This window comes from Urocampus carinirostris, chromosome 18, assembly GCF_059441175.1.
Source record: "Urocampus carinirostris isolate Australia breed hairy pipefish chromosome 18, RoL_Ucar_1.0, whole genome shotgun sequence".
NCBI lineage: Eukaryota > Metazoa > Chordata > Actinopteri > Syngnathiformes > Syngnathidae > Urocampus > Urocampus carinirostris.
This window is the reverse complement of record NC_142366.1, coordinates 6,315,491-6,342,995: the sequence shown is the minus strand read 5'-3', so window position 1 is coordinate 6,342,995 and position 27,505 is coordinate 6,315,491. Positions and strand designations below refer to the sequence as shown.

General features: G+C 42.2%; 1 protein-coding gene across 2 annotated transcripts in view; it reads right to left on the bottom strand.

Moving 5' to 3' along the window:
- rreb1a (ras responsive element binding protein 1a) overlaps nt 1-27,505 on the bottom strand; it is a 52,374-nt gene that overhangs the window by 2,969 nt on the left and 21,900 nt on the right. For both annotated transcript variants that reach the window (XM_088322428.1, XM_088322429.1), the window contains exons 3-19: nt 17,709-17,813; nt 17,430-17,616; nt 15,005-15,080; nt 14,848-14,928; nt 14,620-14,783; nt 9,367-9,508; nt 9,128-9,306; nt 6,551-6,740; nt 6,243-6,488; nt 4,661-5,099; nt 3,113-4,574; nt 2,791-2,963; nt 2,476-2,670; nt 2,250-2,411; nt 2,017-2,157; nt 961-1,043; nt 272-884 (exon numbers count right to left, since the gene is read on the bottom strand). In XM_088322428.1, the coding sequence (XP_088178554.1) occupies nt 272-884; nt 961-1,043; nt 2,017-2,157; nt 2,250-2,411; nt 2,476-2,670; nt 2,791-2,963; nt 3,113-4,574; nt 4,661-5,099; nt 6,243-6,488; nt 6,551-6,740; nt 9,128-9,306; nt 9,367-9,508; nt 14,620-14,783; nt 14,848-14,928; nt 15,005-15,080; nt 17,430-17,616; nt 17,709-17,811 (4,636 nt within the window). In that variant the 5' untranslated portion in view covers nt 17,812-17,813. The remainder of the gene's footprint in view (nt 1-271; nt 885-960; nt 1,044-2,016; nt 2,158-2,249; nt 2,412-2,475; nt 2,671-2,790; nt 2,964-3,112; nt 4,575-4,660; nt 5,100-6,242; nt 6,489-6,550; nt 6,741-9,127; nt 9,307-9,366; nt 9,509-14,619; nt 14,784-14,847; nt 14,929-15,004; nt 15,081-17,429; nt 17,617-17,708; nt 17,814-27,505) is intronic.

Genomic DNA, 27,505 nt, shown 5'->3' with positions numbered 1-27,505 from the left:
GCCGCCCTAGGGCCAGGCCACGATAATATTGTCAGAAAATTAACTGGTCTGTGGTAAGGAGTCGGTTGTCGCCCACTGACATAGATTTCAGTTTTTAATCTTTAACTGGTAGTAAATGAGTTAAGACTAGTCAAATATTGATATCAAAAATACAGTGATCCAAATAAACATTTTCACAAGCAGTTAATGTGATGAATTGAATCAACAACAGAATCAGGGAATAATTACTTTAAAAATATAATATTTGATGCAGGCCTGGTGAATGACCTACCTGTGTGCGAGCGCATGTGTCTAGTGAGGTCCTGCAGCGACCAGAAGCGCTTAGCGCAGACGCCACACGTTTTCTTTTTGCGTTTGTCCACAACCGCGGTGCTGCCGCCACTGGCCGAATCTCCTCCCTCTGTACTTTTTGCATCGTCTCGCTCATCGTCCGTGCGATCGGCGTCCTCGTCCTCCTCCTCGTCGCTCTCCGGGCCATCGCTTTCGCCGGTCCTCGCTGCCCCTTGCTCGTCTTCCTCGTCCTCTTTGCATCCTGCCTCTTCCTCGTCCACCTCTGATGGCGCCGTCGTTTCCTTTTCCTCGGGTGTTTTCTCCTGGTTTAAATGCGCTCTCTCGTGGCGTGCGAGGGTGGTGGAGTAGCGGAAACTTTTGTGACACACGCTGCAAACGTGCTTCCAGTCTGGCTGAGGCTTGGAGGCGGCCGAGCTGGCGTCAGTGGGCTCCACGGGGAGAGCGGCTGTGGCTTCTTCCTGAGGGGCGGCACGATCAGATGGGGCCGAGCTTGGCGTGGCGGCTGAGTTTGACAGTTTGAAGTCAATCAGCTTCGAGCCAAAGTTCAAATCCAAACTTTTGTTGCTGTGACAGTCGTCGTCGTCACGATCGCACTGAGAGATAGACATGAAAATCAACAAATGACGACGTCACTTATCTGACCTTTCAAACTGCTCCAAGCAAAATTACCTTGGAGTTAGGCGGGGCTTTCTTGGATTCTGCTTCTTCTGGGTGCTGCGTCATCTCAACGGTTTGCACAGGACTTGAACCATCTGCACACAGTTGTTTTGGTCATGACATTATCCACCTTCTTGATATTATTCCCAAACAGATGATTCTTTTTCTTAATAAAGGTAAAGAACGTAGAGTGTCCTTCCCCAAGATTATGTAAATATGTTGTATTCCACACGCCGGGTAACTCCAGAAATTTAGTCCCAACGTTGACCCATCTGGCTTGTTTGCTGTGGAGCTGTGACTTACCGTAATTAAGGAAACACACCTCTTTAAAAATTGCAAATCCAATTAACATGTGAGGTGATTGACAAAACAGACAATGATTGTGGTAAACAGGAATTGCGACCATTCATTTGTACTCGGAGGTAGGCAATTGTGTCTTTATGTGTTTTTTACTGTGCGCATTGCTTTTGATATGATTTTGTCTTTCCAGCCCCCCTTCGGGGCTGCCGATGACTTTTCTGTTTGTTGTCCTGGTTGGCACTCGTTGGTTCCCCACCATGAATTGTTTGGCCGGCTAGCCTGGTTAGCGGTGGTTAGCTTGAGCTTTTTCTGCCGAGGCTGCAGCCAACTTTTGTTGATTGTACCTGGTTAGTCCCCAGTTGGCGCTTCTCCGTGATTTTTTTTTTTTTGGCCGATTGGCCCACTTTTGGCTGCTCGCCCTTTGTTTTACCATTTCTGCATCCACCTTGTGACACAACACCTAGGGATATTCTTGACAAAAATTACCAAAACTTGGCCTAAAAAAACTACTTGTTCGACTAAATGATACATAAAATATGGTGAATGGCTTGCTAAGCCGCTCGTGTTCCTTCAATAATGTCACTGCTCAGTATTAAAAAGACAAGACGTGCAGTCTTCAAAATGCATCATCTCATAAAATAATAGGACTATACAATTAAATACTGTATAAATATATTTTATACAAAAACCATATACAATTTCCTCACATTTTACATGTTTAGGAATTTAGAAATACTTTGAATTAGCATATCTTTGTCTGGCACTCACCCTGGCTTGCTTTGTGAACGGGGCTGGGGGGCATGGGCTCATCGCCCTTCAGCTCAGCGGGTGTGTTTTTGATGGCAGCAGTAGTTGCTTGGCCGAGCGGTGTCAAATCATTTACCAACTGCTCAGCGTCAGACTGGCTTTCTGAAGGAAAACGCACAAAAATTGTTTAGTCATTGACATCTGAAGTGAATTTTTAAAATCTTTTATCAGAGTTATTTGTGCGCGAGTTTTACCGCCACTCTCGTGTGAGCCTTCCTCGTTTTCTTTCTTTATAAGGACGCCGTTGCGCCTCAACGTGCGGTTGGTGACGCCATGCTTCCTCAGCAAGTGGCGCTCACAGTTTGATTTGGTGGAGAAAAAGGCGTCGCAGCGTGGGCACGGAAAAGGTTTCTGGCCTGTGGATGGACACGCCGTGTTGAGCGCCAATGGCGTCAGACGGTGCAGTTTTTGGCCACTTACCGGTGTGAGTGAGCATGTGTCTCTGCAGCGAGCTGGCCCACGGGAAGACACGAGGGCAGTAGGGACATGTCATCTTCTGCACTGAGTTGGAGTAGGCATTCTTCTTGCCTTTGGATTGAGGAAGCAATGCCGCCGTCTTCGTTTCCTCTCGCCGCCCCGCCTCCTTCTCCACGCCAACTCCCACTTGTTCGCGTTCTGTGAAAGCAAATGTATAAGTATTTCAACAGTGTTATTTTATAAGATCAAAAATAAATAAATTGTGGGATTTCACTACATGCTAAATGTGTTATTGTTTGTGTATGAGTGAACTTTGACCTCCGGGTGCGTTCTTTGGTGCAAGGTGGTTGCCGCCAGTCTGCAGGAAGTTGCTGAACTTGTTAGCGTCGGTGTTGGCCAGCATCTTCTCCACGCTTGCCAACTCGCCACTGGACTCCAAATCTACGTCGAGCAGACTGGCCTCCTTGCCCATCTTCTTCCGGTTCCTCTTCCTGCGCGAGCACGAGTTCCACAAAGACGTGTTAGCTCAAGCGGGAAACTTGAGTGACATCAATAGCAGCGTAAAAAAATTGTTCTGTCCTCCATGTTGCTCTAGATATCAGATAGAAAAATGCTACATAGTGGAAAAAAAAGTAGTGACCTGGCACTCTCATCGCCTGGGTTGTCCGCATGGGCGGGGCCACCCATCATATCAGGTGTTGACTCTGATGTCGGCTGTGGTTTGGACTCCGCCTCTCTCTTCAACAGGTCCGGGGCAGCCGACACAGAGTGGATAATCTGTGCAATGGATGCCAGAGGTGGGAGCTCTTTAATGGAGACGGGCTTAGGGAGGAGAGGTTTGAGGCGCTGTGGGCGAGGTAGGGGGGCAGGAGGAGGGGTGGAGCCGGGTGAGAAGTGGTAACCCCCAAGGGGTGAGGCTGCGGCAGTCTTGTCTTCTTCTATCACGTTCGTTTGCTCCATCTTGATTTTGTGCCACTTGGTCGGATCTCCCCTAAGTCGTTTGGTGGGGACGGAGAGGTCCATCGGTTGGTCCGATGGGGGTTCCAGGGTGGGGCAATCCAGCGTTGGAGATGTGTTCTCGACCTTGACACCCGTAGCTGCTGCTTGCGCAGCTCGCCCTTTGGCCGAGAAATCAAGTGGCTGGTCAGGATCTAGCTGGTAGACACTCACGTTCTCCGTCTTGACGGGCTGAATCCGATCAGGCCCATCAGGTGGTGCTGGGGTGATGCCCGCGGGCTGCATGATGGCAATGTGCTCCTCAATTTCTCGCTCTTGGACCTCGGGGTGCTGCTTGAGAAGATGGTGGATGCAGTTGCGCTTAGCCAGGAAGGCTGCGCCGCAGCGGCGACACTCAAAAGGCTTCCTCCGGCAGCCATTGTGCGTGCGCAGGTGGATCTGCAGCGCCCGGTACGTCTTGAGGTCCTCACTGCAGAAGCGGCAGGTGGCATCGACGGCGCCAATGTGTCCCGTTTCGGCATTGGTTGTGAGGGCGGGGACTGTGCTGCTTAGGTTGTTAGGCGTTGAGGAAAAGACGCACTTGATGTTCTTCTCAATGTCTTTTCTGGACGTCTTGCCGTGTTTCTTGCGAAGGTGGCGCTCGCAGTTGGCCTTGACGGTGAAAGGGTAGTGGCAGACGCGGCAAATGTACGGTCTCTCGCCGCTGTGGGTGCGCAGGTGGCGTATGAGTGTGGCCTTGTCGGGTGCCACGTAGTCGCAGATGTTGCATTGGTGGGACAGGATGCCGAGGTGGAAGCGCATGTGGGCCTGCAAAACGCCCGAGAAGGCGAAAACCTGGTCGCAGAAGCGGCATGGGTAGGAGCCTTTGGCTGAGCCGGCGTCAGAACTGCCAATTTTGTTAGCCACTTTCTTCCCGCTGAGCCCTGCCCCCTCGTGTGCTGCCGTGGCAGCTGCTGGCGGTGAGGACGATGAAGGAGTCTTGAATAGGGTAGGTGCTGGTGGCGGCAGGCTGGGACTGATGCAGCCCAACGAGGCCCGCTGAGAGCTCTGCAGCGGTGGTGGCGTGCTCGCCGTCAAGCTGGAGCGAGGCGTGACGGGGGGCTTGGGTTTCAGGGTCGGCATGGACTTTTGGTTCTGGACTTGACCTGTGTCACAAAAAAAAAAAATTCATCAACGTTATGTGACATGGTCATTCAGGATAACAATAAATCAATCATGCGCAAGCATCTACCTTGACCCAGAACGAGGCCTGCCCCTTTAGCCAGGGCGGGGAAGCCAAGCCCCATTTGATTAGGTGCAGCGGCAGCCACTTTAATGATCTGCTGGATATCGGCCAGCTCCACCACACCTCCCACATCGCCCGGTTTAACAGCAGCGGTGGCGGCGGCACCTTCCGGCTGCAGGAGGAAGCCTGCCTGAAAGGGTTGCAGGGACAGCAGGCTGAGGGCGTCCCGCTGTGACAGGCCCTGAAGCGTGGATGCAGTGGCGGCCCCCGACTGCTCTAGCTGGGGGAGGCTTAGGGCTGTCACTCTGGCACCACCCACCGTCGGACCTCCCATCAAAAAGGCCGGCTCTAGTGGAAGGTTGCAGCTCAAGGGATCCACGTGGATCACCTTGATGCTGTCCAGGTGCGCCTGGTGGATCTCATCTTCAGTAGGGGTGCGCTTCACCTGTTAGTAGAAGGGTACACAGAAATTAATCACTTACCTGATTTAACACATTTAAGTGCCATACGTTTTCAGAAGCATTGTCTCCTCGTGCCAGAACATAAAACAATTTATTAACATATACAGTGGGACCTCGCTACTTCGCGGTTCGACGTTCGCGGCTTCAGAGCTTCGCGGTCTGTAATGGTTAAAAAAAAAAAATTGTTTTTTTTTGAAGGTGCGCCGCTACTTCGCGGATTTTCACTCATCGCGGGTGGTTTTGGTCCTCATTAACCGCGATAACCGAGGTCTCACTGATATAGATATATATATATACACATTATATATTATGTATATATAATCTATATTCAAAAATAATATTTTAAAGGCGTTAGCACAGCTTTTCAGTTTGGTTTAAAGCCTTTGGCATTTATATCAGTATGATAAATCACCTCTAGATAGCAGGAGTGGCTTTGATCAGATCTTGATAAGCCACCGTATGACACCATATGGAAGTTTGTAGGCGCCGGCCCATATGCCAAGTCAGCTCAGTGTGGTGATAAAATCAAAGATATGAGTACAGAATGTTAATGCTTCAAAGCTTTAGTCTTTTTTTTTTAAATATGACGAAGTGCCTTCGTAATTGCCAGGACAGAGAGTATTACGTTTCGTGCACCTCCGCGGCTCCATGACTATCCAAATCATGTGATCACGTCAACGGAAACATAAGGGGGGCTGAAAAGTTCATGCATAAGTTCAGTGTTCTTGAAATAAAATGTTATTTTACAAGCAAAGTGCCCTTTTGTTTACGGAAAGCATTGTTTAAATATTGTAGATATCAAAAATTATATTAAAAAAGGGACCGAAATTTAGTTCTGCTTGAAATGCATCCTTTCATAAAGAGCCGTTTTCTCAGTTTTCTTGGAAACAAGTATTTACAAGAAACAATGGTAAAAGCTAAAAAATGTTTTTTAATGAAGGATGAAGATTCAAACTTTCTTTTGATGTGTCCTGTGCCTATATAGCTACAACGCTAAATTTTATGTAGAACTCCAAAAATGAGTCAAAATGGCAAAAATTGCTGGCACTGGCACTTCACATTTAAACGTCTGACACTGAAAGTTAACAAAATTGCACACGAGAAATCCATCCACATTTGGCTGTTACCTTGGAAACATGCCGCAGTCCTAGGGTCTCCATGAAGTTGGACTGCGGTGAAAAAGGGACGTCCTCAGTATCACCCAGCTTGCCATTTTGTGTGGCGCACGCCACTTCCTTGTCCGACACTTCCAGGTGGGCGACGTCCTTGTGGAGCTTTAAGGCAGAGCTCAGTGGGAAAGCCTTGTCGCAGCGTTCGCACACAAAGCGGTGAAAGCTGCTGATGCAGCGCCGGAGGTTGGTCTCGCACCACACCTGGGGCATCATTACCAATTGTCAGACGCAGCTCGGACAAAATGGCGGCCGGATGAGCTTACCTGTGCCACGTGAGCAAACTTCTTGCAGGAAAAGTCCATGAAAGCAAGGTCGTTGAAGCCGGCCGGTATGGAAGGATTGGTCTGGATAAACGGTTGCCCGTCAGGGTCAGTGGGGAGGAGCTTGTGGACACCGGCATTGTGACGCAACAAGCCGCGGTGGGTACGGAACGAAAGGCAACACAAGTCGCACCTGTACGCAAAAAAGTGACCCGACAACATTTGAAAATGACGTAGACGATCTTAAGCCCAAGCCCAAACGTGATCCGAGGCTGAACCAAAATTTCCGGTCGAGCCTAAAATGACAATCATTATCTAGGGTACAGGCCAGGCCGGGCTTCTCGCTGACTTTTAAAGAATTATACAACCTTTATCATGTGATGGATTCCATCACCCGTTAGCGCGACGTGGCCCGCGCTAGCTCTTGGCAGGCACGAGTCATTTTTCTTAGTTTATTTTTCTTTGTGGAGGATCCACACGGCCATCAGCGAGAGAGAAATCCTCTTTCTTCTCACAAACAAGAAAAGTCCTCAAAAATAAAACAGGATAATTCCGGTTTCCTTCAGGTTTGGTCCCTAAAATCAAGTTAATTTGTCAGGCTCGGGCTGGTTTGGGCTTCAATACCCGCGGTCCGGATCAGGGCCAGGTCAAGATAAGGCCTAAAAAAATCTAGCCAAACCCAACCAGGCCCACCAGGTATTAAAGCCCAGCCCAGCCAAAGCCCGCCAAATGAATTTGATAAGAGGGACCAAGCCCAAAGAGTAAACCTGATTTTTCATATCTTATTTGTGAAGACTTTTGATTTTGTGAGGAGGGCATCTCTCCCGCTGCGTTTTTTAAATCATCCACACATAAGTGTTACTAGTTTAGGATCTGCAGGATGGATTCCGTCCCAGTTTTGCGCAACGCAGCCCGCAGATGGGGACGCACCAAGCCCGCATAGCTTCCGAGGCAAGTGTGCAAATCAAATGAGAGGTGCATTATGCAAAAGCAGGACAGAATCCACCGCACAGATCCTCCACAGGAAAAAATAAACTAAGAACTATGATTGACACGTCCAAAGCCCGTGGACAAGGGCGAAAGGGGGACGTAAGCCACTACACGGATCCTCCACTGTGAAAAATAAACTTAAAACAATTACTGACATGTGCTAAGCGCGGATAGTTAAAAAGAGTCACGAGAGAGGCGCCGCCCGACGCCAATCCAAAGTTATGATTGACATTTTAGGCCCAACCCGAGTTTCTGTTTGGGCTCCGTCTTAAAATCTTGCCCCGGGGTAGGCAACCCAAAATGATGGAAGAGCCATATTGGACCAAAAAACAAAACAAAACCCCCCCCCAAAAAAACAAACAAAAAACACTTGTCTGTAGCGGCAAAACATTAAAAGCCTTTTATAAGCCTTGTAATGAATGCAACGCATGCTGTATGTATCTATATTAGCTATGTTACCCTATTATCAAAATGACTATGTTGGATGCAGCGCATTCTCTGGAGAATGATCCACCACGTGACTACTCTGTAGTTGGATACCGCCTCAGGTTTTACCATCACATTACAGTATGTTTTACTGCTTTGACAAAAAATACAAAATGAAAAAAAAAATCCACCACATCACAGGCAATTGAGTATTCCTTGATATGCTATTCGGTGAGGTTTTTTGCTATTTTAAAGGCCTTTTCCTTTACTGTCTTAGTGGAGGGAAGCATATCTTAATTTTTTTTTGCATTATTTCACTTTTGTTCTAGAAGTCTGAAAAATGTGTTTTGATACCTTGATGAATGACTCCTTGATTTAGTCACCACCTGTAAATGTTTTTCCCTGCTTTATTATCATCTGCTTTGCAACAAAACCCAGGGCAATAGTGTAGTCTTTTTTTGCGCTAATCTTTTTTCTCCAGAAGTTATGTAATCACACTTTTTCTCTCACTTCCAACTTTGTACTCTGTCACAAATGTAGCATCCTTTCCCAGGAAATTTCTTTCCACATTACTCTTTTTGTTATTTGATCACGTTTCTCTACAAAGCAAACAGTAGGGGAATGCATTCACACAGGCAATTAATGCAAATAATTTGGTCCAAGCGATGTTAAATTATCCGTTTTCCTCTGTTATATTTCTCTTTATACCTTTGGGGTCTGTGGATGATTTGTTGAAAACAGCCACCAGCCTTGCCTGGTGATGCTTTCACTTTAAAAGGGGCAGAGTTTGGGCCACACAGCTCAGCACAGTGGGGAGAGTAAAGCAGAGTGCCACTCATGAACTCATATCAGCTCCTTGTTGAAATGTAATATGTATTCCACACATTTTTACATCACTGGAAAATGTTAAAATTGCTTGTGTCTTGTTAATCAGAAACCATATTAAAATTTAAAAAAAAAAATTCCCAATTTTTTTCAATGTGAAAGAAATTTTGGGAAAGCGCCAGGGAGCCACTCGGCAGTGATAAAAAGCCAAACGCGGCTCCTTAGCCGCATTTTACCAAGCCCCGATCTTACCTCTAGGTCTGATCTTATCTCTACTCTGATGTGATATCAATATGGCTAGCTATGGATTATAAGTGCATACATCAATGATTTTGGTACCTGAGTGTGGTGTCAGGATGCGTGTCCATGTGTGCATCCAGCTCCAGTCTACCGCTGCATGTCTTGAAGCAAATGGGGCAAGGAAGCGCACGGTCGTCAGAAGCCCGCAACCCGACCGCCGCCGTATTTGCCATCGGTACAGGTGCCGCCGCCTCCTCGGAAGCGGAGTCCTCGGACACCTGCATGACCTAACCACTTAGTCCCACACTGCGTTTACCGGACCGGAAAAACGCACTTACCTTCTTAGCGGGTGGCTCTTCTACACCCTCATCCTCCAGGCCTTGGCGCCGCTTGACGGAGGGACGCCGCCGCTTGGAAGGTGAGGGCGGGCTCACAGGGAGGAGGCCGCTGGCGGGGTCCTTTTCATGAATCTTCATGTGTCTGCATATAAGGAAGTGCGTTACTTTCGCTAACCTAACTTTTGTGGTAGCAATATTTGTGTTAAGCTTTTTTCTCACAACGATGGAAAAAAAGGTGAGATTTGAAAAAGAAAACACTACTTGGACTGAATTTAACTATTTTCAATATTGTATCGGCATCAGGATTGATGACTATTCAAAGGTTCAGTACTTATGTGTGAAACAGCTGTAAAAAAAGTAAATCAACTGAACAAATATGTTTTTCTTAAACATAACACAACAAAAAAGACTTTTGTATATCATAACTAGAATAATGGCTAAGTTATAAAATCATGAGTAAAAACTGCTTCCCTTGTATAAGAGACAAAAAATGCAATATCTATAATTTATCAAAAACTTTTTACAATTTCAATTTCTTAACTGGCTCTTTGAATCCATGTGAAACTCCAGTTTTAAATTTCTTTACAATAAGCAGAAGAACTAATTTTGATTCCATTAGATGTCAGGAGGTCATGTGTATAATGTTCACACATTTTACTTGCTGCCTATGGCTCGGGAGCCATATATGGCTTTTTTGATGACCGCATCTGGCTCTCTGAAAATTTCTGAACGAAACAAATCAATCAATAATTTTACTAATAATTTTACTTTAGCAAAATAAATAATAATGTCAGAAAAAAACATATAAAAAAAATAAATAAATACACACATTTTAACTTATATATATTTTCACCTGCAACTTTTCGTTCAGGCACGTAGCTAAGAGCCAATCTGTTCTCCGGTGAGCAGGAGGTTCCGCTACCCGGAAAGTCTAATTTTAATGGATAATTTACAACAATCTGCACAAGTCATTTTGAAGCAAAGAAGTAATAATTTCTCATTTTTGGTTAGCTTTTTTATGCAGAGTGAACCCTTCTAATCAAGAAGATGACGAAAAGGAAAAAAGATGAAGATTACCGTACGTTTCAGCAGGAATGGACAGACCAATTTGCCTTTATTGAGAGAGCAGGTTGTGCAATGTGTCTTATATGCAATGATAAAATTTCCTCGATGAAACGGTCAAGTATAAAGAGACACTTCGACACACGCCATGCCACATTTTCAGCGAAATATCCAGTGGGAGACAACAGAAAGAAGGCCTGTCAAGAACTACTTTCCACAGTCCAGGCTAGTCAGCAGCAGCTCCGTGTATGGGCCAAACAAGGTGATTTTAACTCTGCTAGCTTTGCTGGTTCTTTAGCAATTGTGAGGAGCGGGAAGCCGTTTACAGATGGCGATTATGCCAAATCATTCATGCTTGATGTGGCCAACGAGCTTTTTGACGACTTTAAGGATAAAGATAAAATGATCAAACGGATAAAAGATATGCCTCTTTCAGCAAGAACTGTGCACGATCGTGCCATCACGATGTCGAATCAAGTGGAGAAAAAACAAGTGAATGACATAAATGCAGCGGAGTTTTTTTCCCTCGCTTTGGATGAATCAACAGATGTCAGTCATTTATCCCAGTTCAGTATTATTGCACGCTGTGTTGACGGTGACTCGCTGCGTGAGGAAAGTCTTGCCCTTTTGCCACTAAAAGGGACAACAAGAGGAGAGGATTTATTCAAGTATTTCATGGAGTTTGCAAATGAAAAGAATCTACCAATGGATAAACTTATTTCTGTGTGTACCGATGGTGCTCCGTGCATGGTGGGGAAAAACAGAGGATTTGTAGCGCTGCTTCGTGAGCAGGAGAACAGACCCATCCTCAGCTTCCACTGTATTCTACATCAGGAGGCACTTTGTGCGCAAATGTGTGACAAGCAGCTTGATGACGTGATGTCACTGGTCATTCGGGTGGTCAACTTTATTGTTGCCCGAGCTTTAAACGATCGCCAGTTTAAAGCACTGTTGGATGAAGTGGAGAATAATTATCCCGGTCTTGTTTTGCACAGTAATGTGCGTTGGCTGTCAAGAGGGAAGGTGCTTAGCCGTTTTGCAGCTTGAAATACGGACTTTTCTTCAAATGAAAGGCATTGAGTATCCCCAGCTAGCGGACACTGAGTGGCTCCTCAAGTTTTATTATCTTGTGGACACGACTGGACATCTGAACCATCTCAATGTGAAAATGCAAGGCATTGGAAATACAGTCTTATCCCTTCAACAGGCAGTCTTTGCATTTCAAAACAAGCTGGAAATCTTTACTGCGGATATTGAGACTGGTCGTTTACTACACTTTGAAAAACTGAAAGTATTTAAAGATGAGTGCACAGCAAGTGACTCCCCTGAACATTTTGATCTCCATCAGCTCGCAGTTTTCACATCTTCTCTACTGACGTCATTCAAAGCACGCTTTGGGGACTTTCGTGAGCACACTAGTCTTTTTCAATTCATCACTCATCCGCACGAGTGTGATTTGGACAAAGTAAACCTGAGTTTCATCCCCAATGTCTCTGTCAGAGATTTTGAAGTACAAGTTGCTGACCTGAAGGCCACAGACATGTGGGGCAATAAGTTCAAGTCACTGAATGAAGATTTGGAAAACCTTCCACGAGAACAAGCAGAGCTGGCAGGCAAACACAAATGGACAGACTTCAGCGCGCAGACCAGCTGATTGTCAAAACCTGGAACGCGCTTCCTGTCACGTACAAAACACTGCAGCGCGTGAGTCTTGCTGTATTGACCATGTTTGGATCTACGTATGCATGCGAACAGTCGTTCTCACACCTAAAACACATCAAAACCAACCTGCGATCACGTTTAAAAGATGGAAGCCTAAACGCCTGCATGAAGCTGAACCTCACCACCTATCAACCGGACTACAAAGCCATCAGCAAAACCATGCAACACCAAAAGTCGCATTAATAGTAAGTCAGAAGTACTTTTCTTATTAATAAATACCTTTTATTTTGAACAACATGTTATAACAGAGACTTATTATAATATATATATTGTTGGTCTTCTTCGATTTAGATAAGAAATTGCTGACCTGAGGGACTCAGACAGCGGTGAACAAGCAGAGCGGGCAAGTAAACATGGACGGATATGAATAAAACCTCAGCCTGCAGACCAGTTGATTGTTATAATTATAAATAATTGTTAGTTTTTGTTATTAACTTACAATGTTGTTCAAAATAAATTCTGTCTTATTATACTATAAACTCGTTGATTTTCCTCTTCCATTTAGCTGTTTTTGATATTAAAATATACATATGGCTCTCCTAGGATTAGATTTTAAAATTTGGGTTTTTATCGGCTCTTTCAGCAAAAAAGGTTCCCGACCCCAGCTTTAGTTGCATATATGGTTAAATCCCCAGTGTGTAATATTTGAACACAAGATGGCACTCTTGTCTAAAGCAAATGAAATCCAGTGCAGGGAGCACAGCGTAGCAGCAAAAGGCATCAGACAGACATGGCTGCGACTATAAGTATGAATTCCACTATGTAAAATTTGTAATGTAATTTTTTCGACCCATTCTCTTACGAAAATTACCATTGCTAAGATGGTTCATGTGTTTTGCCTAGTATTCAAATCATTGTTTTTTACAGAAGTTTTTTGTACCACTAAGAGGCACTAAATCTTACACACTGTCCTTTTAAAAAACACACAAAAAAGAGTTCAGATGAAAAAGGCAAGAGAGGTTAAGCACAAATGGCAAAAAAGGTGCTTCAAAAAAAGCTCTATTAATAGGAAGAGACAGGCAGACAGTGAGCCTGACACCCTTAAGAGGTCCTGAGAGCACAGCTTACAGGAAGAACGTTATCCACCAATGAGGTGTGAGGATGGAAAGAGGAGGAGAGCACTCCCCCAAATTTCGAAGATTGACTCCATCTACCAATGAGATGGAAGTGTGATTGTGGTGTGCGACTAGCAGTGTTCAGCTCGTTACTCTAAAAAGGTAATTAGTTCTAGTTACTAAATACTTTTTGCAAAAAGTTACTGAGCTAGTAAAAGTAATTATTTACCAGGGAAAGTAAGTATTTTTGTTCCTTTAAAAAAATTGCATGTCAAATAATTCAACATTTTCTGAGCAGCGTTTGAGTCAGTTGAATTGAGAAGAACAGTTATAGAACCATGTAATGTGTATTGCACCTTACCAGCAAGAGATTTATCCTACACTTGAAGTGCAACAAAAATCAAAGTACACAATATCATAGCAATCAGCATGTAGATAATCATGCACAAAAGCATACGTAAATACGTACGAAAAACAACGTGAACAAAGACAAAACGTACGTACACGCACGCCAAAAATGTACGTAAAAACACATAAAACGTAACTGGCTCCTCTGTGTTATATGTCAAAGTGTCCTTGGGCAAGACACAAAATCCCTAATGCCCGCGATGAGCAGGTAGTTGCGCCTTGGCTGACGCTGCTATCGGTTAGTTAGTGTGTGTAAAAGGGAATGTGTGAAGCACATTGTAAAGCGCTTTGGGAGGTCTTCATTAGCCTGAAAAGCGTTGTAAATGTAAATGGTCTGCATTTATATAAGTAAACACACACAAAACGTACATAAATGCACCCACAAAAACTTACGTTAAAAACAAAAAACGTATAGACACGCCCAAAAACGTATATAACGCACCTCTTTTGACCGTCAGTAACGGTAACGGCGTTGTGACGGAAATGAGTTGGATTATTTCATCACTGAAGAAATAATAACAATGTTATTCCCAACACTGGTGACTATTAGTTAAAAAAACAAAACACATACACGCAAAGGATTTCTAGGTTAAACATGCAGATGGACTGAAAGTAAAAAATGAAATTTGACTTGAATGAATGAAACTTCTGATGGATAAAAAGTTTACCACAACTTTCATCTAACTTGTTGTCTCATAGAATCCAATTTAAAACATCTTTGTCCTTTTTAACCTTTTTCTCTTCGATTCATAGCTACAGTTGAGCTCAACTTTCTCAAGCACGTGTTGAAGACGCTACCATCCCCCCACAGGCCAAGATTGCTGCAGGGATGTGTTTAAGGCTGGACTTGACTGATAAATGATGGGCGTTGCTGGGTGTGTGTGCAAAATGGGGGAGGATGGTTTAAAGTCAAACTTCCTGAATGTGCACACAGCAGTGAAGTAGAACTGTGGAACGGGTTAATGGGCAACTTCCTGGCGCCCATGTTGGCCTACTTGCCGCCTACCTGTGCATGTTGCCATTAGTGGTGAAGGTCTGCGAGCACACGCTACATTTGTAGGGCCTTTCGCCGCTGTGCACCAACATGTGGCGATCCAAGGAGGACGCCGAACTCAAGCATTTGCCGCAAATGCTGCACGAGTGATCTGTTGCGCCCGCGTCCGCGTTGTGCTGCCGTAAAAGCATCCCGGTGAGGGTTAAATCAAGAGCGGCTAGGGAAGGCGGAAGCGCTTACCTGTCTTATGTGCATGGTGAGTTGATGCTGCGACTGGCAGCTCTTGTCGCAAAGCGGGCACACGTGGTCGTCTTTAGCATCCTGGCGGTAGGGGCACAACAAAAAGGTCAACAGAGGTCAGTCTTACACTCAAGATGGCGGCACTACTTGCGCTTACCTGGCTGCGTCGTACATTGCGGCTGGGTGGCGCCCTCGAAGCCATAGCTGACACGGGTGTTTTGTTTGGGGAGGGGCTTCAAGTAAAGCAAATGAGTCACAATTAAAATTTGGCCGATTATCGTATTTTCTGGAATATAAAGCACACCATAAAACCTAAAATTGGCAAGAGATTTGAAGGGGGGCCTTATAACCTGTTGCACGCTATATATTTAGAGATACAGGTGGATAAAATTGAATTTTGAGCTTCTACTAAATACTGACGAATCTGTGCAATGATTGATCATTTGAAAAACAATGCTGATCAAAGTCGCCACACATTGTATGCAACGAGAATGGGACGCCAGTCACGGCAGTGAAAGCGCCGGAACTTAACCACCAGAGCAGGGTTTCCCAACCTTTTTTGAGCCAAAACACACTTTTTCCCACAAAAAAAATCTCATGGCACACTTTCTTTCAAAATTATTTCATGTTTTTAAAGCTTAAACGATCGTTAAATTGACAGTGTGAAGTTGTTGTGGTCACGATTGCTAAATAAGTACTGTAAAATTTGGACTATGAGCAGAGAAAACCCGCCCCCCCAAGCTTTCGACCCTGCTGCTTATGCAAATATGCGGCTAATTTATGCATTCTTTCTAACGGCCACCAGAGGCGCCCGAGCAGTAAAGGGAAGAGTGAAACAGGTGGAATATATGTGTCGAGGAAGATGCAAGTTTAATGTAACGTCGCGTTTTGTGCATGAATAAAACTAGCATGAAAAGACCCTCATCATGTAAAAGGTGTCAATCGAAAAGGCACGCTTCCTACCACATGGGGAATAATTTGACAAGTCTGTTTATTTGTAAACGAAGCAGAAATATTTAAGGCGGATTCCTATTTATCTGTCGGCATTATTGTGTGTTATGAAGTAAAGATTTTACTCTGTTGGATTCTTAATGTAACAAAGCCATTTTCCAAGAAGCTGAAGATGGCCAGGGGACGAACAGGTGAGTTTGAGGGTATCTTGTTTCAGACTAATCGTGATGTTTCTCTGATGAGAATATTTTAAAATTTTCATATCTTCAATCCCGACAGTTTAAGGTTTCCATTTATATTTGGTATGATGTATTTCAGTGACTGGTGACATCGTAAATTTGTCAAAGGTCCGAAAGCCCACTGGCTTATATATGTACAAAATGTTTTTTCCTTTAAACAGTACTGGGTGCAGCTTATAATCAGGTGCACCCTGTAGTCTGAATTTTACGGTAGTAAAGGTTTTTCATTTTGTTTCAGACATCTTTCTATAATATGGGATTTTAGTATATTCCTAATCTGTTTTTCAAGTTTTACTAAATTTTCATCTCGTCTTGTTTTTCTAGAAAAAATAGCCAACAGAATACTGAAATAAGCAAAAAATATCTTCAAGTGGTACAAAAACCTGCGACTGGCTGGCAACCAGTTCAGGGTGTCCTCTGCCCACTGCCCAAGGATGGCTGGGATGTGCTCCAGCATCCCCTTGACCCTACTGAGGATAATGGATGGATGGATGGTGCAAAAAATGTTTTACTAGGTTCCAACTTTTTCTGTTAATTTAAAACAGCTAATTAATGTGCAAGGTTTTATTTGATTTATTTTTTTAAGGACAGTCTTAAACAATTTCCAAATATGTTATGAGCAGATCCTGAATATATACATAAAGAAAAAATAATAGTATTTTGCTGCCATCTACTAAAACAGACATGTTACAGTAGGCTGATCGGTGGAAGAAAGCAAATATACAGAATAATGGCATTCTTTTTGCAAATTTGTAAAATATCCTGCAGCACGGTAGTGTGCCACAGCATAGTGGTTGAAAAATACTCTACTAGACCGCAAGGAATACAGATATACAAAAAGGCAGGGATACAGATGAAAAAAACAGTAGATGTAAATAAACACAACGTCAGATTCATCATTAGATACACCAAAGAGTTGTTTCCCTCGTTGTGCTTTTTTGCGTTTATTTATATCTTTCAGGACGACTTTGTTTTCTCCATTCTCTAACATTTGTCTCTGGCACTGTAAGTAAAAATAGTGTGATAATGATATATATATCATCTGTATAAGTGTCTAGTGCTCTTACCGTCAAGACCCGGGTACGCCTAAGAATTACCAAATTGTATGTGATTAGATTCAAACCCAAATATTTGTGGAATGCGTCTTTGAAAATCTTTCTGATTAAAATTGCATACATGCAATATGAATTAAGTACTAAAATGCTTTGCAAGGGGTCCCATTTTACCACTAGCTGTTAATGGAAAAGGGGAAAAAATGTCTGCCTCCCAAATTGGAATTAAAATGTTCTTCCCCCTCACCACAAATCTAAACCAAGAGGTTATGAAATTAGGGGCTCTGTGTAAGAAAAGATAAATAAAACGACCTAGATAAAGTTCAAAGACTGCATGAACCTTGGTGAAGGTCCCGGAGTAACATCACTTCCTGCATCTCCCCCGTCGCCATTAATGTTGTCGGCTGCTGACATCACAGCGGACATCATAGCATTGATGGAGGACAAATCTCCAGCACTGCCACCTCGATCGCCGTTTGGAAGACTTTGTGGCGTACCGTCCTCGTTTTTGGCACTCTCAGGTGTGGCTGGTGGGCATGGTTGCATTGGTTAATGGTTAAACTGTCAATGGCAGTTTCAAAAAAACCTCTCTTTGATGAAAAGGCAAAATGTAAAATACCTTTAATGTTATCGGGCAAAATCTCCTCCATTGGCTCCGCCTCTACGCCGTTCATCACTGAGTTGGCTCCTCCCACTTCTTGCTTCTCTGTGGAGTTCTCCATGTCTGAAAACAAACACACGCATAAAATCGCGTCACATGAAACCAATAGTACTGACAAAAATTCCGTCTGTTCCAGGCTAGCAGGTGATGATGACCTTAAAAAAGTTATTAAAGGTTACCAAGAACAATTAAGAAGTCTTTTTTTTCGCAGCCCTGCAAATGGTTGCTTGGCTCCGAGCCTACTGGACCAAAGGGGAAAAGTTACAAGCGGACCCCTGGCACACCTGTTGGATAAAAACTCTCACAGGCTGGCTTCACTTTTAGAGTTCAGAGACAAGAGGAGGCAATGGAGAAGAAATGATGACCATTTCCTGTTTGGCTTCCCCCACAGGAAGACGCGCTCCAGAGTCGGCCACTTCCTCTTCCAGCTCTGCTTCTGTGTTTAAGTGTGCACGTGAGCATTCTTTATACCAGGGTTTGGTAACCTTTTTGACCCAAAGAGCCTTCATAGCAAAATATTTAATTTTTTTTCTGAGAGAGCTGTACCATATATTTTAGGACAAATTTCAGCAAAACCATCAAACCCTCTTTTCAAACAAAATCTAATTTTCCAGCGCAATTAATTTTATTGTGTGACATTAGATGATTTGAAAGGAAATATTACATAAGAATAATGCCATAGCCTGTAACCCATATCAACAAATATACTACTTTAAACTTACATAAAGTTACTTAAAATCATTGAGGCTTAATAATGGTTTCAAAATAAGGATCAAACAGTTATTTTTTTGAAAAATCAAACAAAATACCGCAAACAAGAATACTGGCGTATTTATCCTCAGTGTAGACGGCGCTTTATGCATAGCTCCACCAACCCCAACGGCTCACCCAATCAGATTGCTCTGTGCTCTTGGCTGGTGTTTTTGGCGTATAAAGTTGGTTCTGTGAGTTTATCATAAAGTGTCTCAACAGTGAACATACATTGATTAGTGAGCTTCAGTATAAAGGATTCATTAGCGATGAACCGTGAAAATGGGTTCTGTTGGTGACACCTTGACTGTAAACTGTAGTTGGGATTGTGCCCTTTATGTGTGAGCTTGGTAACAATCCAGGTGATTGGAATCACCTGTATTGGAGCAGAGAAACCTCCAAAACATGCAGGACGTGCGGCTCTCCAGGACCAGGTTAGCCACCCCTGTACTAGTGTTATGTCAGCTGTGGATGCACCGATCTCAACTCTGAACTCATCAGAATTGGAACCCTGTAGAAAAACCTTGCATGTCCAGAATTTTTTTATCTGAGCCATATGTACTGTATTCACACTGTAAATAACCGATAATCTGTAAATAATCAATATTTGTCATTGATCAACCTTTTCACATTTGGTTTTTTATATTTTGTTGTCTTGTGTAACCATAAACATATTTTTCTTTGCACATTGGTGATTGTACATACTTTGATTTTTTATGTGCATTTGTGCACTATATGGGGCAGTTGGTTTTCATGACACTAAGTAATGACAATAGAGGCATTATATTCTTTCTATTCTATGAAAATAACCATATGTGACTCACGAGCCCTAGGCTCCCAACCTCTGCTTTATACCAATGACCTCGAAAGTTGAGGTTTTCCCAAACACAAAATAGTGAAAAAGACAAAAACACAGAAAATTGAAGCATTTATGGTGATGCCTTCATGTTTTAAGAGTTAGAAAGTGGAATCAGGACGACTACAACAACCGTGTGCGTGTGTGCGTGTGTGTGTGCATGTGTGTGTGTGTCAGTGTTGCATTTCCACTGACCTGTTTTCTGTCATGATAAGGCAGTAACAGGTGCGCATGCACACACGCACACACAAATCAGCATCCCTGGATTGTTTTTTACATAAGCATCATTCATCTTCTGACACACACACACACACACACACACACACACACACACGAAAGTGTCACTATTGGCTGATGAAGTGCTCGGGCAGCAGTTTGGAAAACGAGCAGCAACAGATGGTTGCAAGAGGAGGAGGAGGAGGATAAAGAGGGGGAGAAGGATGGAGAGCAGACTAGAGAAGAAGCACTAAAAGGCAATAGGATGCTCACGCGCTTACACGGTGAAGGCATGCGGGATGTTTTTGTCCATGTGCCGCAATCAATCAAGTGGAAGATGAGCTGTCACTCACAAAAACGGATTTTGGAGCATCATTAAATTGAAATTGAGTAATAAATCACCACTAGAGGTTATAGAAACTGGAGCCCGCAGCCAAGTGGCTAACATGAGTGGCTAGATAAGGAAACTGTGGAAAAAAGTCATAGATGTTAACCTTCCTATGTAGGGCTCAGCTGGGTGCTGCTAAGTGCTAAAAGGACCCCTGGAGGAAGCGACCTTCTCTAAATGGTCATCCGAGCTTCCAGAGTAGTAAGATATTAGCCAAATACTTCAGCTTCTTCAGGTTTTGTGATATCGTTACAAATCCCCAAACCCCTAAAATCAGGTTTATGTACAAGAGTTTTTGCTTTTTTTCAATCAAGTGTTTTATTTAAACAAATTAAATGATTTTACACCAGGAGGGTTCGCCTTTTTCAAGGAGCCCATCCTTTAATCACAATTATTAGCATTTAGCAGCCTGATTATTCATCATTGCATAAGTGTTACAGTACAAAAAGTTGTTGGAAAAAAAATGGTTGTTATTTTTTATTTAGCAAAAACAAAAACAAAACGAGAAACCATAAAACATACCTTAATAATAGAATAGAATAGAATTTACTTTTATTGTCATTCTTTGTAACCATTGCCACAGAACGAAATGTCGGTACACCTGACCCGTACAGTTAAACTGTAGCGAGCCGATGCTAATAATAATATAGTAAAGTAAAAGAATATGAAATGAATTCTAAAATCTTTGTCACCTTGTATTAGAGGTAAGATTGGGCCTAAAAAAAATCCTTCCCGGGCATATAAACCCAAATCCGGCCGATGAACTTGATTTGAGGGACCGAGCCTGAAGTTAACCCGGAGAGCGCGTTTCGGCCGAAGTGCGTGTTTCAGCTGATGTGCCAGGGAGTTTATTCCGGACTGAGCACCTCAAATCAAGTGTGGACTTCGAAGTGTGGACTTCGAAGTGCAGCTCCGAAATGAACAGTTTAGCGGCCAAGTGCGCATTTCGGCGAAGTGCAGGAAAATAAAACTAAATGAAATGGCACCAGAGAGAATATCATATTCTTCAGATTACTAGATGCAAATAGTGGAATATTTGGCCCAAAGGGAGAAAGAAAGTTTGTAAAGCTTGTAAGTAAGGGTAAGTATGTGTATGCTGTGCAGATCCTCCACAAAAGGGGAAAAAACTTGCGAGAGAGAGAGAAGCCTGGTCCGGTTTGGTATGATTTAATGATTGACATTTTAGGTCGGGTCTGGGCCCTAGCCCCAAAATCTTACCTCTACGCTGAATCAATCGGGAGCAGCTCCTTCTGTAGTGACTTACTTTGCCACATGAGGGCAGTAATAGAAAGTACTCTATTTTCTGGACTCCAAGTTACCTCTTCTTTTATAGTTTGGCCAGCGGTGCGACTTAAACTCTGGTGCAAAGTTCCCTTTAAGCTGCGCGCGCGCAATCGCGCACTGCCCGCACATTCTCAGCGCACAAGAAAATCTATCCAGCGCAATGTTCCCTCTAGGCTGCGTGTGTGTGCAATTGCGCACTACCCAGAGCTTTTCTGCGCACAAGAAAATCTAGCTAGTTCACAAAAATCAGGGCTCGAAATTGCTAATTAAGAAGCGAATTAAGTCAAAGTTACAGTGCATGAAGGTAAAAATACAAGGGTTCTCCTGACATTGTTCTAAACGCGGTATTTTGAAGTTAAGGTCGAAGTAGAACGAAGTTGAGTAAAGTCAGTAGAATTTTTCGAGAACCGGCTTCTTCGGCTCGGCTCACTAAAAGGGTCCTAAACGGCTCTTCAGGTTGTTTTTGCTTCTTTCATCCCTATATGACCAAATATTATGTAAAATTATGCACAAAATGACTTAAAGGAAGGGGGAATAGAACAAAAAAGAAAAAAAATACCAAAATGAAAAAGTAGTGAAAAGCTGAAAAAAAAAACAAGAGAAAAAGAAGGAAAAAAAACAGAAAAAAAAGAAAAGAGAAACAAAAGAAAAAAGTAAATAGAGAACAAAAAGAAAAAAGTAACAGCTAGGAAGAAATAAACACGAGATTTTTTTTAAAGGAATTTAAAAAATAGAAAAAAACGGAAAAAGAAAAAGTTTGTGTTGCATTCAAATAATTTCCAATTATACCAAGTCAATCTTGTTGCCAACATTGTACTTCCACAAAAAATGTGATTAAATACAGTTGAGTATCGTGCAACCGACTAAAAAACCCCCCAAAAATGTTAGTATTATGCGACAAAAGATACCAGGAAAAAAAAGAAAGAAATGGAAATCTTGTGAAAGAATTGTTGTAAAAACAAATGACGCTTGTAGGCCGCACAACCTTTGCAATCGTACATTACTGAATTCATTCAAAAGTGAAATTTATTTTAGCATTGCCGGAAACTCAGCATAATGTAACGTGATGTCAAGTTTTGGACATGTTTGATAATGACTTAGTTGCCACACTTGGGATTGCTGTTGCTCACTGTTGTTTCAAGCGTTGTTCACCGACTTTGTGTGAACGCTCAGACCCGTGGAAAATTACAGGGAACATTGCTCGGGTGCGACTTATATTCATTTTTTTACATTCTTAATTTTGCATTTTTTTGGCTGGTGCGACTTACATATGTTTTAATGTTCTTAATTATGCATTTTTTGGCTGGTGCAACTTGTATACGTTTTTATGTTCTTAATTATGTGATTTTTGGCTAGTGCGACATACATATATGTTTTTACGTTCTTAATTATGCATTTTTTGGCTGGTGCAATTTATAATCCAGAGCGATTTATTGTATGGAAAATACGGGACCTTGTGACTTATTTTTTTTTTTTTTTTAATTGTTGCTGCTAAATTAAATTGCACTAAAGTTACGACGCACTAATCTTTATCATTGCATTATTATTATTATACCTTAGGACAATTTTCTAAGCACTACCATGTAACAATATTTTTTACCTATTGATCCTGATAGTCTTATATTTTTTCTCTTTAAAGTCTTTAATACCATATTTTCCAGACAATAAGTCATAACTGTTCTCAAATTTTGGCCGGGATGAAACTTATACTCATGTGTGACACATATATATTTTATTGTTCTTAATTATGCATTTTTTTTGGCTGGTATGACCGATAGTCCAGAATACGGTAGTGTTTATCAACCCTTCTCATGTCATCAGTGCAGCAGTAATCTTATAATTAAATTAGAATTTTCTTAATGTAACTCATAAAAACGTATTAAACATTGTTTCCAACCAGATTAGATGTGGCACTTCAGGATAAACACGTAAAAAAGACCTAAAATAGAAAAAAGGTGTTGTTTAATTTTAGTCATTCTCAAGGAATATACGTGATGCATCAGTCTACACGTGTTGCTGCACAATTTGAGTTCAAATTAGAGGTCGACCGATTATAGGAACCTATATTGGGGAATTTGACGGATATCTGTATCGGCATTTTTATTTTTATTTTTTCTCAATGTAAAAGAGTTGCCTGTGCAGGGCGTGATGTTGGGTGTCAGCTAACAGCCAGAGTTTAGCATCAGACGTGGGGGAGGGGAGGATCCGGTGACCATATGTTGACTATTTATGACTGCCTAACTGTCCTCCTCCTTTTTTGCACCACATCTTTGGTAACATGGCAACCCTCAACACACATGAATTCCGGAAAACTGCCTTGTGGGCCTCACGGCGCTCCACATTGAAGTATTCCATCAAATCTGAGTAGCTTACGCTCAGCTTCCTGTTGTCAGGCACCACATCAGCAACAGGTTGACCACATGAACATATGATGCTCATTTGATAGGGGTCCCAAGCAAAGTTTAGCAGGAACAAATGCAACTTAGAGCAGGGGTCTCCAATGTGGTGCCCCCTGAGGACAGTTAATGTACCCACGGACATTTAATGAAAATATCTCACCAATGCTGGGCCATTGTGATTTTCTAATACAATTATTATTCTATTGGTTGACAGTGTCTATTTAACCCGTATTTTAAATAATTAACCGGGCAATAACATATCAACAACATAGTAATAACATGATAAGTTGATACCCTCCCCTATTTATGAACATTCGAGTAACAAAAAATGGTAGATACGAACAGTTTTTTCGGGATGTCGAAAAATACTTGGACATTGCTGTAAGTTAGATTTTGTATTGCGCACCTTTTCCAAGTACAGGGGAGTACTGTAGTGCTTCTTTCCGCCGCTACCGGCATGTGGCGCTGTGAGTAAACATACGATACTGTATCTCCACTGTGCTAAGAATTTCGACATTTTTAATGTTTAATACCTCGTGCATCCATCTAATATGGTTGGTGGAAAGTGTAAAGAAGAGGCATGGAATAAGAAAGCTTGATGCGGTTAAAAAAAGTTGCATTGCTTTTTTTCGGCCACTTTCGACCACGGAGGAGGAAGTTGCCTAACTCTTGAAGCTCATCTTCCAAAAGTAAGTTAAACTTAACTTTATCTATCTTTATAGAGCATATTTTATTAAATGTTTTTGTTTAGGACAAAATAATACAGGTTACTTATACAAGCATTAAACAGTTATATAAACCTTAAACATACATTCAATACAAAATATAGATATGAAGCAACTTAACGAACAAATTTAACTTACGAACGATCGTCCGAAACGTATCTCGTTCATAAATAGGGCAGCCTCTGTAGTTTAGAACTTCAAATATTATATAAATTCCAGTTCATGGGCTTCATGGAAAAAATATATTTGATAATTATTTTAAGGAATTAAATAAGAGAATAGAATTAGAATATATTCATGTCCACCCATCCATTTTTTGCACAACTTATACTCAGTAGGGTCGCGTGGGTGCTGGAGCCCATCCCAGCCGACTTCAGGCAGTGGGCAGGAGACACCCTAAACTGGTTGAAAGGCAGTCGCAGGGCACACAGAGGCAGACAACTCATACGATCATCCACGACAAGGGACAATTTGGATTGCCCAATTGACCTGACAAGAGTGTTTTTGGAATGTGGGAGGAAAAACAGAGTACCTAGAGGGAACCCAAACAGCCACAGAGAGGACATGCAAACTCCGCACAGGAAAGCTAGTAGCTGAATTTGAACCCATGACCTCAGAACTGTGCCGCGGACGTGCTAACCACTCAGCTAAGCGTGACGGCAATCTATTCATGTATTTATGGATTTTTTATTGATTTATTTTACAGGAAATAAAAAAACTTAATGCCACTTTATAGGTTTTATAAGGTTTGTAAGGAAATACTGGAGATTAGAGCCATTGCTGTCCTTGTTTTTTTTTTTTGGGGGGCTGTGTTGAATCTGTTTTTGTTTGTTTTTTTTCTCCCTTGTCAAAGCTCCCCCTCTTTGTTCATAGAAGCTTTACAAGATGGCTTATCAGAATCCCAGCACAATTTCAGTTCCCAAGTTAGTGTTTGGTTTCAAGCTAGTACCACAAGCACCGTTTTAATGGGATGAATCAGATTTTAAACTTTCAAATGTTCTATCAAATTTCAGGGCCCTTTTACACCATATCCCTGTTTTTCTGATGGGACTGCTGTGTGAAATATGTGATGTCAGTGTAGATGTCAGCAGCCCTCCCAATGTTTTGTTATTGAAGGTCGAATTACCTGGACTTTTGAGAATTAAATGTCAATAGCCAATTTTAAAATTTTTGTTTTCGTATCGCTAGTGTTAACACCCGGGCTGGGATGAAGCATGGAGAGTGCCTGGTTCCAACTGTTTGCACAGCTCCATTGGACTTGGAGCATCTCTGTTCAATATAACATTGTTTGATAACAATCTGTGAAGCCCTTTGAGACTCTTCGTGATTTAGGGCTATACAAATAAAAATGACTTGACTTGACTTGACTAATGAGCAAAAAATGTGCAGTTTTTTTAGCCAGCTTAACTGGTACCTTTTTAGCTTTGTAGATAGATATCGTCTTACCTTTACAGCTATCTAGCTAGCTTTTTAAGTTTTTTGCCAGTTATCAAGCCAAATGTAGGACTCTTTTCTAGTTAGCTATCTGCTTTCTTTATTATTTTTTTCTTACTCAGTTTATATAGTTATCTAGCTCCTTTTAAGTGTCTTACCTGGGTACCTTTCAAACTAACTATCAAGCTACATTTCTAGCTATTTAGCAGGCCATATAACTAAGTTTTTATTTTAGAAATTAATATCCAACTGGGCGCCCTTTGCACTATTTAATAAAGAAAAGTAGCTCTCAGCTTGAAAAAGATTGGAGACTCCTGACTTAAAGGGACAATGTGAATTATTAAGTGCCTTCTAGAGCTTGAAACTTCATTAAAAAAAAAACAATATTGAAACAAAATTTGATTTCCTTAGACAATATGTTTGTCCTGTGATGCAGTTGCAAAAACTAACACCGTACTGCAGTTCATTGAAATGAAAACGTTTAAAGGAAACAGTGTGTATTATTAAGCTTCACCTAAAGGGTAAAATACTAAAATTGAAAAAAGAAAAAAAAAAAGAAAAAAATATTGATTTGAATAGTAAGCTAAGCAAAAATAAATGACCAATCATATAAACACGCTTTTTTTAAATCGTAGATGGAGAAATTTGTATTTATTTTACATAACACAAGGCTCACCTCGTGTCAGCTGGCAGCCAGCATTTTGCTGCTAAGGGCATTACATGCACACCGAGAACAGTGTGTAATATTTAGTGCCTCATGGTGTTACAAAAAACGTACACCCAGTATAAAAGGCATTGATTTAAATACTAGGCAGAAATACATGTACTATTATACCATCATGCTGCTATGTTGTGCTCTTGGCACTGGTTTCTGTCGTATTAGTAAATACAGTGCCATCTTGTGTTCAAATATTACACACTCGGGCTTTAAGGGATATAATATGTCCATGTTCTAAAATGAACTCTTTAGTGATAGAAAAGTGAATTAATTTTTGGATCGTTTTTAGTGGTCAGCAAGCTCTTTATCCCACTTGGCAATGGATGAACGTCAGTGGTCAGTTTCTAAAGAGACTTATTTTGCTCATCTTCAACAAAGACAAACTCAAAATAATGACTCTTAGAGGTAACCAGTCCAGGATGGTTAAGTTAAAAAAGGTGGTAAGAAGAGTAAACGGAGGACATGTATGAAAGTGCTGGTGTCTCCTGGCAACAGGAAGTGGACACTAAGAGGAGTCACAGGAGATCGTTTTGCTTCTTCCACCTAACACTCAGCTGCAAGTCACCATCCTCCACACTCGCACTCTCTTGACACACAAACTGGTAAGAACACAAACTGCACGCTCATCTTTTTTGCACCATCTCATTCTCAACTTCTGCAACTCCTCCTTCCCTCCTCCCCGTTGCATCACCTCCCTCTCTGCCTCCATTTTCTTTTCTAAGTTTCACATTTGAGTGTGTGCGGTGGAGTTTGGAACTGCTGTGATTAAGTGTTGAGATATTATCAGACGTGTGTCAGCTCCACTAGGCAGTGCCACATTAGGGGTGAGGGGGTGGTCCAGAAGGATGGGGGTATTAAGCCAACCAGTGTGGAAAATGTCTGCCAGCTTTCAGCCAATCAGCTCGCAGATTCCTTCACTTTGCACACACACACACTCATCCTGTCTCTTTAAACAGTGTCTCACTTCTACCGCATGACGCTGACA